Source organism: Silurus meridionalis, chromosome 12, assembly GCF_014805685.1.
Source record: "Silurus meridionalis isolate SWU-2019-XX chromosome 12, ASM1480568v1, whole genome shotgun sequence".
Taxonomy (NCBI): domain Eukaryota; kingdom Metazoa; phylum Chordata; class Actinopteri; order Siluriformes; family Siluridae; genus Silurus; species Silurus meridionalis.
This window is the reverse complement of record NC_060895.1, coordinates 4,691,599-4,704,202: the sequence shown is the minus strand read 5'-3', so window position 1 is coordinate 4,704,202 and position 12,604 is coordinate 4,691,599. Positions and strand designations below refer to the sequence as shown.

At 34.1% G+C, this 12,604-nt stretch overlaps 1 protein-coding gene across 2 annotated transcripts in view; it reads right to left on the bottom strand.

The window, feature by feature from the left end:
• Positions 1-1,934: 1,934 nt before the first annotated feature.
• The window catches only part of scn2b (sodium channel, voltage-gated, type II, beta), a 22,695-nt gene continuing 12,025 nt past the window's right edge, over positions 1,935-12,604 (bottom strand). For both annotated transcript variants that reach the window (XM_046863019.1, XM_046863017.1), the window contains 5 exons: positions 9,961-10,127; positions 9,482-9,692; positions 8,750-8,945; positions 7,895-7,943; positions 1,935-7,632 (listed from right to left, as the gene is read on the bottom strand). In XM_046863019.1, coding sequence (XP_046718975.1) covers positions 7,934-7,943; positions 8,750-8,945; positions 9,482-9,692; positions 9,961-10,127 — 584 coding nt within the window. In that variant the 3' untranslated portion in view covers positions 1,935-7,632; positions 7,895-7,933. The remainder of the gene's footprint in view (positions 7,633-7,894; positions 7,944-8,749; positions 8,946-9,481; positions 9,693-9,960; positions 10,128-12,604) is intronic.

Sequence of the window (12,604 nt, the reverse complement as noted above, 5' to 3'; positions counted from 1 at the left end):
GTAGGTAATATAATACAAAATATAACACTTTGAAAAAACTGAATGAAGGTGAACAAAAGATTATTAAACTCTGTCAGAAAATGTACTTGATACGGATCCAGAATATAGATTTATCAGTTTAGAGATATGAGGAATGACTACAGATTTACACACATTAATGCATCCTACCGAATTACGAAGTTTACATCTCTTGGTCTGCCCTTTAATTCAGCCACCCCCACTCTTTATTTCTCTCTCTTTCTGTCTCTCTCACTTCTCTCTCTCTCTCCCCCCCTTCTTTCTACCCCCTCCCTCCACCCCCTCTCTTATTTCCTGTTCTCCCTCTTCCCTTCACAAGGCTAAAGGCATATAGCACATAACATAAGGCCTGAGAGAGAGAATATGACTAGACTCCTCCATTTCATTCATGTAAGAATTTATAAAGTTTAAAGGAGACAATTACTATTATACAATTAGCATTTTATTGCCATACACATCAACAAACCTGCAGGACTCATCCAAAGTAAGTAAACCCTTTGTCTAATGTATATATGTGCATGCCTTTTATTTATTTATAGATATAAATAGGAAGCCACATTATTCATATTTTATTTATTATATAATTTTAGTAATGCACCTTTTATAGTGTTTTAAAATGGCCCTTTGCTGGTTTGAATTTGCATGAATTAACCTGAAAAAAGTATGTATGTTTATAATTGCATGTTGAAAAAGTGTAACGTAGTAAAATGTCATGTCATTCTACAATAAAAAAAACTTAGTCAGGCAAAAATATAGAAATATTTTTAAATGGCACTTTATTTTATGGCACTTCGATTTAATGCACATTCAGTTAAAAGTCCAAATGTTTCAGAACAAGGAGGCGTAATTCTATAACTGGGACGATTGTGTTACATTTCACTGATCTTCAAATGGGACTTTAGTGCATGATGATTTGCAGCAAGGCTTCTCCGTTCCATAAAGTTATTTACCCTATCATATAAAAGTCCTTCTCTTCGAATCCAGTGTTTGCTGTGCTCATGAATTTGCAGCATGTTCTTGGTAATTTCGTGACTTGTTTCTTGTCGTGATTGTTCATCAATTCGCTAATCGGTTTGATAGACCTGGATTTATCGCACTGCAGTAGTTTTGCCCTTTTGACCAATCTGTTACCTTTCACTGTACAACCTGTCCTAGATACCACTGCTGCCCCAAACTACAACTAAATATTATGTATTCTTTGATAATTGCACAAACATTTTATCCTATTTGCGCTACTTTTCAACTGATTTTTTAAATGAAAATATAGAGGTCAAGAGCTTATGAATGATTATGTTCTCTATTCATTTAAGTGCACCTGTCCATATACATGTCAATTTCAGCAATTTTTATGTCCTGGGCAGGATTGCAGTGGATCCCGAACCTAATCTGGGAAACCTGGGCACAAGGCACATGTATAAAAAAACAATTGGTTGTGAATGTGCATTTCAAATCTTTACCACAATAAGCACAAACGGTATCAGTAAATGTGTCACAAAATGCACAAATATTCATGTTATAGTGAAGCAACTTTTTAAACACATAAAATATATTTATATGTGTACAGTGCTGTGCCTCTGACCAATTTTCTCAAAGTATTTACATTTTAAAATATATATTTTATATATAGTATATATCATACAGTACTATTAATTGCATATTTTTGTAAAATATGTACTGTGATTTGCTAGCTGTTTATCAAATTACAGTATGATATTCTTTGTTACCCCTGGGTAGGCATGGCCATGTCTCAACAATATTTTGCGGTTATGGGAACGCATCTCCATCATAACTCGGAGACTATCTGTATGTACCTGTGTGTTTGTTTATAGACAACAGTGCTCCTGATACTTTCACACTGACTAATTAAAATCCTAATAATTACACTGAGGCAACTAAATAAATGTAAGAGAACAGAATACTTTACTTTATAGTTTATTTTAATACTGTCTAGTGTACATTTTTGCCCAGTGCAAAAGCAATGACCAACATTAATTTAACAAAATTTATGATCAAACAGTCACATAATTCTCATTCAGTTCCGATGTATGTAGGGCTATGCAATACAATAAAATAATAATGAGACAATCTTGTACAATATACATATAATACAAGTTACATCACATTCACATAAGCACTGAAAAAAGATTAGAACAATCAAAAATGTGCAATATATTTGAACCATGCGTTATATGGTTTTAACAGAACTCTTATAATACAGTGGTGTATCGTATTTGTAATGCATTGTATAATCATGCTTCTCTCTCATTCATTCATTCACTCATTCATCATCCAGGTGACTATTAGGGAGTAAAAATAAATAAAGGCCCAGTTGCATGGCATTCTATTTGATGTACTGCAATCAACAATCTGGTGTATTTCTGTTATCACTGTGATTTTACGTCGTATAAATTCATTTAAGAAACCATACTTGAAATAAAACATTTTGCTGTAAAAAAAATCTAATTCAGAAATTTTATATGAAAAACAAATTTAAGGCCTAATGAAAGTCTGCAGGAACTGTTGATACATGTAGCCTGAAGGTCATTTTTAACAGGGGTGGCAACCTGAACCATTTTTATTTGATACATTACTACCAAAAATAGTATATTCTCAATAGATTTGGTGTTGGAGTTTTGTAGTTAGCATTGGCTCTTCTCTTACAGTTTTATTTGTTGGACAGGAGCTAAATTAGGGTGATTATGGGTGACACAGTTGTCTTTGATTTTGTAGGAAGCAAAGCAGTTACATGGTAGCAGGACAGCTATTTCTTCCCTGAGCTTTGCAAAGTTTCTCAAATTTGCAGGGTTAAAGTTGACCTTGATTAACTACCGCTACGTAATTCCACTTTCTTTTCCATTCAAATGAACTACCATTTTTCACCTGGTGAATGTTAGATCTGGTTGTGGCACCCTATAGGAGAAAGATGGTTGTATTCTGTAATTAAAATTAACAATTTTATTCAAACAATCACGCACAGTGTTTACTGTTCATCTAAAAAAATTCTAATTCTTAGAAACAATGTTTTTTGAAAATCTAGAATAGTTGCCTTTGACAAGATTTGTTGGTCTCTCAGGTAATTTTTCCATAACAAAATATGCTATATAAGCTATAGAAATACATTTCTAATTGTAAACTGCTTTTGACTAAATATAAGCATGCACAGATAAAATTCCTGTATCATCCAGTACCAGTAGCTTGAATGCATACTTCGGTTGGTTCTATTTTACCCCTCTTAACTGTCAGGGCCAGTGAGAATCACCTGCCACAACCTTCCAAAAATCTTGAAGCACGATATGATGCAGTATTTGCAATAAATAATAATCATACAGCTATATTTGCTTTATTGTTCTCTCCTTGTTGGATTTTGAATAGCGCTAGTTTAAATTTCAAAGCCAAAGATGGCTCTTCTACCAAAGCGAGTGCATTTTTATAAACTGTACACTTTCCTTTTCTAGCTTACTTTGTTGTTTCCCAGCACTAATCGCTCACTTTCACTATTGGTTGGGCTCAGACTGTGCTGCTAGCAGAGTTGGGTAGTTTTTATTTGCTATGTGCTAACTGCTCACTTTTTTTTTTTACAACCATTTGTTTGCTAAACCCTACTTCAGATACTAACATTCAAGCATAACAAGATCTAAACAACTAAACAACTCTAAAACAGAGTGGATTATACAACATAAAGAATTATGTCCATTCCTCGTTTGAGGAGTGCAATGATGCTGCATCTACAGTCAAAGTGGGATTTTCTACAAGACTGCTGCCCGAGCAGTTAAACTGCCGTATGACTCAAAAATTATTCAGCCTACGTCAGCTTCAATAGTGGCTCGAGCGGGACTGGATTCTGCGGGACTGGCACTCAATGCACTCTATTGTATGCGGCAGAATTTATTTGAGAGCTTTAAAAGACAGGCTCAAGCTTTAGACCACATGCCGAGCAAGATGAGGATAATCTGCTTTGTGGTTAGCATATTTCATAAAAATAGAGAAGAATGGCAAACAGACAAAATTTCTAATGTCAGATCAACATGAAGGATGATGATGATGCAATAATACATATACCCAGTGTCTAAACCAATAAGAGTTTAGGGGCTTGTTGATAGCAGATGCCCAAACAGTCCCCCAAAAGTTTCTTTGACACAGAAAGAAAAGTTAATTATTTAAAATAAAGGTCTTCGAAATGTGCTTCTTGTTCAGATGATTTTCATTCGATTCTAATTCTTTACTGGTACTTAAAGAGCTTTGGTTCTCAAACTGGTTCTGCAAAGTTGCTGGAGATTCAAAGCATTTCTTCTTATCATGAGCTTTACATGAACACGTCCAGGCATCCACACATTTCTTTCTGATTCTACAATAAAAACCCAGCTTCTTAAGGTGTGAAGAACTACTGAAGAACACCTTTTTTATTTAGTCCCAAGGCACAGCAGGTTCCTCACTATATTTTGCTAATACTGGCCAATAAAATTTATGCAGGTGATTCTCAACTCCACTGTTGGTTATGAGGGGTAAAATATGCCTGGTTACCTAAAACTGTTATGAATGTAACTATTAGTTCTAGCTGTATGTAACCTCCATAACAATGATTTATCTGGAAAAGATGTAAGAAAGAAATACTTTTAAGGGCAATCACAATACGCTTGAACTTTTTGCTGCATTCAGACTAAAATTTATGTTTTAGGTTTGGTCATAAGTTTTTGGTCAATAATTCCATTAATATAGAAACCAGTAGAACATGTAAAAATCTTACAGAAACAAGAATTACTGCAGTACCTAGGAAATCTGGAATATAAAAATAAACCAATTTAAACTCAAGCATCACTCATTCATATGTATTTTAAATATAAACTTTTGCGTATTTCTATAACAGGAGTGAAGGAGTTATGGACTTTTTCAAATGTCCTATGTCAAGTCAAGCCTTGCTGTCATTAGCCCTCTGCACAGCACAGTTTTATGGTATATTTACAGCATGCAATGGATACAGAACATGCCAGTAATCTTTATTCAGTACTAAAGTCAGTCGTATGATAGTAAGGGAATTTTTAGGCGTATTTTTAACTGCATGTCGAGCAAACAAAGTGTAATATTTTATTATTACACATGTGTATGTCTAACTTGTTACTATATACTGTATGTAGATAACCAACAAAAGTGTTTGCCACAAAACCTCTAGTAAAACATATCTTGAATACAGAGAAATTTATCTAGCATTTCTTATTATAAGATTAAAATAAATCAAATACATGATAATTAAACATTAATGTCTACTGGCAAACGATTCTGCACATTTTTAGCAAAAAGACAAAAACTATTTGCCGATAGAATAAGAAAAGATAATTTATGAGAATACAGAAATAGAAAAATAATATTATATTTGATTTATGCAACCATATAATAGTAAAGACTAGTTATTTTGGGCATATTTAGGATATTCTCACTTGTTAAGATGACATTTTGCAGTGCATTGTTGCTTGCATAAGAAATAGCTACAGATGTTTAACTACAGTTGTGACACTGAAAAATTAGGAAACAAACAAAGCTAATATTGGTCTCGGACACTTCCAAGTGAACTCTAGTGTGGTTCAGTTTCAGTGAAAAGACAATATGACCCTGCCTACTGTTCAATAGTTTGTTTCATTTGATTATTTTAAAATGTTATTTTGTATCATATACAATACAAATAATGTAATAGTTTAGCTACATTATTTTTTTAGAAAAGAAAAATATTCAAGGAATGTTCAACAATACAACACACATTCATTCAAACATACTATTGTGTGTGTGTGTGTGTGTGTGTGTGTGTGTGTGTGTATATATATATATATATATATATATATATATATATATATATATATATATATGTTTTATCTTAGCAATTTTCCCTGAATGAAAATTTAATGTGAAGACCAAATTCAGAATTCAGAATTCAGAATTATTTTACATATTGCTGCTACAATACTGTTCTAGGGTGTGTTTCTCAAAAGGTTTGTAATGTATAAGGTTTGCAAGGTTTGTTAACTGAACAATAACTAATTAATGAGCAATTCCTAAAAACTGCTGGCTTCGCTGATCTACCAGTCTATAATGGTCATGCTAGCTTGTCTTGTCATTGATGAGCTTATGGTCATCTGCATTGGTCTTTGCTGGTTTCTATACTCCACCATCTTATACTGAATATACCAGGTGGTCTTTTTAGTCAGCAACTTGCCAGCTTATGATGGTCACCCAATCTTAAATGTACCTGTTTACCAGCTAATGTTAACAAACACATCAATCTTTTGTAGAAAGTAAGCTTTATTTTTCCTTCACCTCTGGAAAAGCCTTTTTTTCCAACCTGCCAAAGTCACCTTGACTTTAACCCATGGGAGCCATGCCTAATTATCCTTGCTGCCCTTTGGGAGCTTGATCAGCCATTCCAATATGGTAGCAAATGGTCTTTTTTCCACAATGTTCAAGGATATCTTGCTTAGTGACCTAAAACCATTCATTCACTAACTCAAGTTGCAGCTTTCATCCATGCACAACACAGGACCATCTTCAAAGGGAAGGTCTTTAACTGGATCCTTTCACATCCCCTCTAATGATTTTCATAACGCACTTCCAGAGCAGTACTTCTACACAAGCTCATCTTCTCGGTATACTACAGCAACATCCAGAGATACAGGACCTCAGAATTGACTTTCATAATACAGCAGGCATCAATTGAACAATTCAGTGTGGATAATTCTACCATGTGTTCGTAATTCTACAATCCCACAATTTTCCTTCGTAAAATGAAGTTAGGGGAAAATCCTAACATGCATTATGCCAGATTAAATAGTTAAATGTAACAAAAGTAGACTGGAGAAGTTTGTGAATTCTCTGCAGAAATTGAATGACCTCACTGACTAGCTGGCGAATGCTAAACAACACTGGCTCCCATGCTATCCAGATGCTTACTAAAATGAGATCACTATATAGAAGGGTTTTTTTTCAATTTATCAAGCAATAAATAACTGCTATGCAGAATTGCTAACCCTATAACAGCATTAGCCTACAGAATCTTGAAAAATCAAATGAGACTTTCCAGGAAACACACCCTTGAATAGTAAAGAAAGAGCAATACACATTTAGACCTTATAAGCTGAGTGGCTTTTTTGGAATGTTGTATATACTTGTGTGTATATTTGGTTCTCAGAAAGAGGACTATTCCTTTCTCTCTCTTTTTTTTTTTTTTTGCATCATACGAGAAATATAAATAACAGCAGAAATATCTATAAAATCTGTTATCAAACTAATACCAATTAGGCAATAGTAGCAATAGTGTGCTTTAGCTTTAACAATAGACACGTTGTGAACATATTGGCAGTGTTTGGAAGACACAAAACAAAAATATCTTAAAAGTGGTTCCTTAAAAATCCTGTGTGGTAGATTTGTAGCAATATGAAATTGAAGAGTGGCGTCTAAAAACCTGATCTGGAGCTTTCACTGGCTCACTTGGAATGTATGGCGGGTACAGCATTTGCTGTTTTTCTACAAATCCAATATTTTTTTATTGTTTATTAGCTGGACAAAAGAGGGAAAATCCATACCAAGAAAAGTACTACAGCCACAGCATAATGGCTCAAGCTAACTTCATATCTGAAAGAAAGAAAGAAAGAAAGAAAGAAAGAAAGAAAGAAAGAAAGAAAGAAAGAAAGAAAGAAAGAAAGAAAGAAAGAAAGAAAGAGAAGGAACAAAGTTTAGATGAAAGGACAGACATGCCATACATGATTTATATATGTGATTGGCTTGTGGCTTGGATATTCTACAGTAATGTAACAAAAACACAGTCGCGTTGGATGAGTGGTGTGTATGATTTGTGTGTGCATTGTTTCCTCAAACTACACAGTCAGCTGTTTACCTGCATGTGAAGAACGAGGCCCTTCAGGTCATAGCCATGTTATATCTGTCTGTTACATTGAAAGCAAAAACAAAAGAAGTTCATCGTTAATAATATCTTAATTATTATTAGAGTTTTGGGATGTGGTTTATAGAGAATTGTATTTTTTCTGGATTCACTGGAATTTCAGTATCTTTTTTTCTGATTTACTGAATGTGTGTTAAAAAAGTTGGTATTGACCATTTTTGTTCTTTCTTTCCACACGAAGAGAATCTGATCCACTCAAAATTGACACATTTGAAAATGCCATTTTGCGTTGTAGTTTACAGTGAGAAAACGGAGCTATTCACAAACAATAGCATATTTTTCAGTCATCTGACCCAGTGAAATGTTACTCATTTGACTCAACACAAACAAGATGCGCTGAAGTTGTTGTGGAACCCATTAGGATTGTTACCGTTTTCAAACAAATCATTTTCCTTTACATTTCCCCTCTTTCAGGGGACGGAATAATGACACACAAATGCATCGATTTTAAGACATCTGAAGAAAAAAAAAAAAACAAGGAATAGAAATGACACAGGCTAAAAGCTTCTTACATTTTTATGCATACACTGTATAGGGATGTGAGCATTTCACAACACTTAAAAAAAAAAAAACATCAGTGTAAATTGAGAACATTGTAAAATAAAAATGCAGCTTTCAGATCGATCTGAATTAATGCAGAAAGTAAAGTAAAGTAACAATCATTATGCCATTTTCATTGGAATACGTTAACAAGTTTTGGGACTGATGTTAAAATGATTCTTTATTCCAAATTGCATCTGTCTATTCCACTAGAGCATAAAAAAATACCAAAACCAAAAAAAGTCTTACTTGGTTCCTTCTTCAATGCCTCCATCTCCATCTGTTTTACCCTCCTCCTCCATTTTCTGTTCATCAGAGATCAGCTCCTGTTTCTTATGTCTGCGTACACACTTGATGATCACCATGGAGAGGATCACCAGAGCCAGCATTCCTCCTATAGATGCCCCGACAGCCACAGCAATGGTCGAGTCTCTGGGAGGAGGCACTGCACACAAAACATTACGAACCATCATCATTACCGGCATTTTTATAAAACACTTAACGTAACAAGGTAAGTAAGGGATGAAAACATGATCAGGAATGTGGAGTGCTTTTTTTCCCCATTAATTAAAGTTTACATTCCACATACAGCACAGCAATCCGCCAACAATGAAATGTATTCTATTATTTAAACAATGAGATGTTATACTTTTTATGTTTATACAATTTTTTTTTTTTTTACATATAATGTGAAATGTTTATTGTTTTCACACATTTAATAGCACACATTCAGCAGGCCAGAAGCCGAATAGTGCTCAAGTCTTCAAGCTTCTCTTGTGAATAAAAACCTGTTAATAAAACCGGCCTTAGTGGATTTAAAGTGGATTTATAATGATTTTGTAAGAACTATATTAAAATGTTAGTTTAGTAATAATTATCATTACTTTATATATATTAATTTCTTTAATCATAAAACAGCCAGGAAAAAAAATGTGCCATGAAAACCGTATCTGCTTTTTCAGTGGTGCAATAAACACTTACACTCAGTGACTACAGACAGCTGGATTCTACCGTGGCCCTCAACGCGATCAGGAGGATTGCGTACGTAACAGTTATAGAGCCCCTCATCTGCCAGCTGCACATTTGAGATGGTGATGGAAAGGTCATTTTTGTCCAGGTTTCCAGCAAACTTTACCCTGTCCCCAAAACGGTCTGTCCTCAAAAGAGGTAATCTGTTCTTAAAGGTCATAAACTACAGAAACAAAACAAGAAAAAAAAAAAAAAAAACGTTTAATTAAACAGAAAATCAGAACAGCTTACATACAATCACCTTTCAAGGCTACCTGAGCAAAAAAAACAGGAACGAGAAAAACATCTGTGTGCCAAAAAACATCTGAATGTAATCATCTATTCAAAATTATCCTCATAATAAACCTTAATATAATAATATAATATATAATCTTTAATTCACTTATAAATGATGTCAACATGAACTTGGAAGGAAAAAGAATTCTCCTCACCATCTCCTCTGTATCGTTTTTGGTCTCCTGGTAGGTCCAGTTCATCGCAAATTTGCTGAGATCAAGTTTGTAGCAGGACGTGAAAGTGCAAGAGATCTTTACCATGGTGCCATTCAGGGCATCAATCTGCTGTCGCACGAGCACTTCCATGGAGGACACAGAAGAGACTAAAACAGAAACAAGTTACTCATTTGAAATCAAGAATCTTACTTAAAAACTATCCTAAAAATCTGGGGATAGAAAATACGGACTGACAAATTACATTACATCAAGCAATAAACACCATTCAATGTACAATCCAATTCTATTTATAACATGATAATTAACAAAGAAGGCATGTAAACACTCAAATAATAAGTCAATGTTAATATATAAACGTCTGTCATTGGCTTTTTGCTTAAAGTACAAAAAGCCAATGTAATTTAATAATCGAATTGACAGAGCGCATTGTAGAAACAATCCTAGTCATGATAAATATAACAACAGGGACTTAACACACGGTTTCAGCCAATCTAATGTTAATCACAAGTATCTATCGAGTAGTTTTGCATTTTTCATATCAAGATTTTCAGATTTATAATATAAAGTTACAGCTTCACTATCCTGAAGGCATGATGTGGGCGGAGCTAAAGAGTCCAGAGCAAAAGCATGCTTTTGCATAGCGATCGTCTGCGAGCTGTGGCATTGATATAAATAAAACAGGAACCAAAATTTTATAGTCTTAAATAAAGGTTGACCGATTTTACTGATAGCTAGGTTGGATCGTACTTGCTGATAACCGATTAACCAACTGATTTTTTTGGGGGATAAAAAAACAAACATAACACTCTAAGTAAAATAGTACTGAACTTACTTACTGACAATAATAAAAAAAAGTACTGAATCATGAAAATAGGCTAAATGAAATAAATATGAGTATATTATATATAATGAATATTAAGTAAAATAAAAGGCATGCTTTTAAACTGAAACAAAAAGTAACATTGCAAAGAAATAAAAAGTTACATACATTAAAAAAAAAAAAAAAAAGGGTACAAATAAACAGCACATGGTTCCCATCTAGAGGCTGCTCTCATACTGTATAACGAAACCTGGAAAAATTATCAGTATGGATATTTGGGATGCATTTTTTTCCCGATAGCAGATAGTTCCAGCAATCAACTATCCAATTAATAGGCAAAACTGATGGTCAATCTATAGTCTTGAATGAGCTATGGCTTACAATCAGATCCAGTGTACAATATTTATCTATATGGTAAATACTGAACAAGGTTTTCCTTCCCTCACGTCCAAAAACACACTTATTTAAAAACATTTTTCTCAAGCAGGTCCTGTGCTGAAGACATCCATCACCAAATGAATCATGGTGATAAACATTATAATTGACCAGTTATTGGCTGCTCTCCTGTATATTAACAAGTCTTACAGCAGGCTCTATGAGGTGCATGATGAACCATAAGTCATGAACCTAATATTTTATTGGGACAGCAGCTGAAAGAGTGAAAGAGTGAAGCTTAGACAGGCATAAACAATTGCTCTATACTGTTTTTATTTGTATGTCATTATGCTAAAATGCAGAAGGCATTAGAACAAATACAAAAGACAAATTGTTAATGAAGAATGTCTTTTTTGAGAAATGTGATATTGAATACTGTCAAAATGTATCAAGAATTTCTTAATATTAGCTCCACTATTTGTAGCCTTCTTGTTTTTTAAGCAGTTTCTTCTAGAAAAGTAATGCCTATAAACTAAATAGGGTAATGCTTTCAAAACAAGAGAAAGAAAAATCTTATATTTTTCTCTTCAATTGGAGATTGAAAAGCGCCTAAAGAGCCATGAAGTTAAGAAGTTAAGAGGATGGATTTTAACTTTAATTAATATCAAGTCTATTACAATGGCTAAGGTCCACAGGAACAGTCTTGCATTTAAGCACCTATGAACACCGAACAGTACACTTCAACAATGAAGGAACTTTAATGAATGGACATTTGGTGCCACCCAGATGGTGATGGGTCCCCTTTTAAATTTGGTTCCTCTCAAGGTTTTTGCATCATGCCATCTCAGGGAGTTTTTCCTTGCTGGTCGCCACTGGCTCGATCATTAAGTATAAACTAACAAGTATTAGGAACAAACTTATTAACACTAAATGTATACATACTTTATTATACAACTTTTAACACTTTTATAACCACTTTATTTCTGTAAAGCTGCTTTGAGGCAATGTCCATTGTTAAAAGCATGTAGGTTTTCCATTTTTTTTCTGGCACTCCCAAGGTGCCTGTTGTCTCAGGGTGTTTCTCCTTGCCACTGTCGACCTTCATTTCTATTTCGAGGTGTAGATGAAAAATGTTTATCTAGAATTGTGGCATTGTTATAATCATTAAAGATAGGTACAGTATCTCATAAAATGAGTGCACCCCACACATTTCAGCAACCCCTTCAGTAGACCTTCTCAAGGGACAATACTCTAGAAATGAAACGTGGATATATTTTAGAGTAGTCAATGTGCAGCTTCTGTAACATTACAGATCTACTGTCCTTTAAAAATAACTCAACATACAGTGCTTTGAGTACAATTCACTCATACTGACCACTGGATGTTCCACATGGCACCTCATGATAAAGAGACTTGAGGATTTGATTT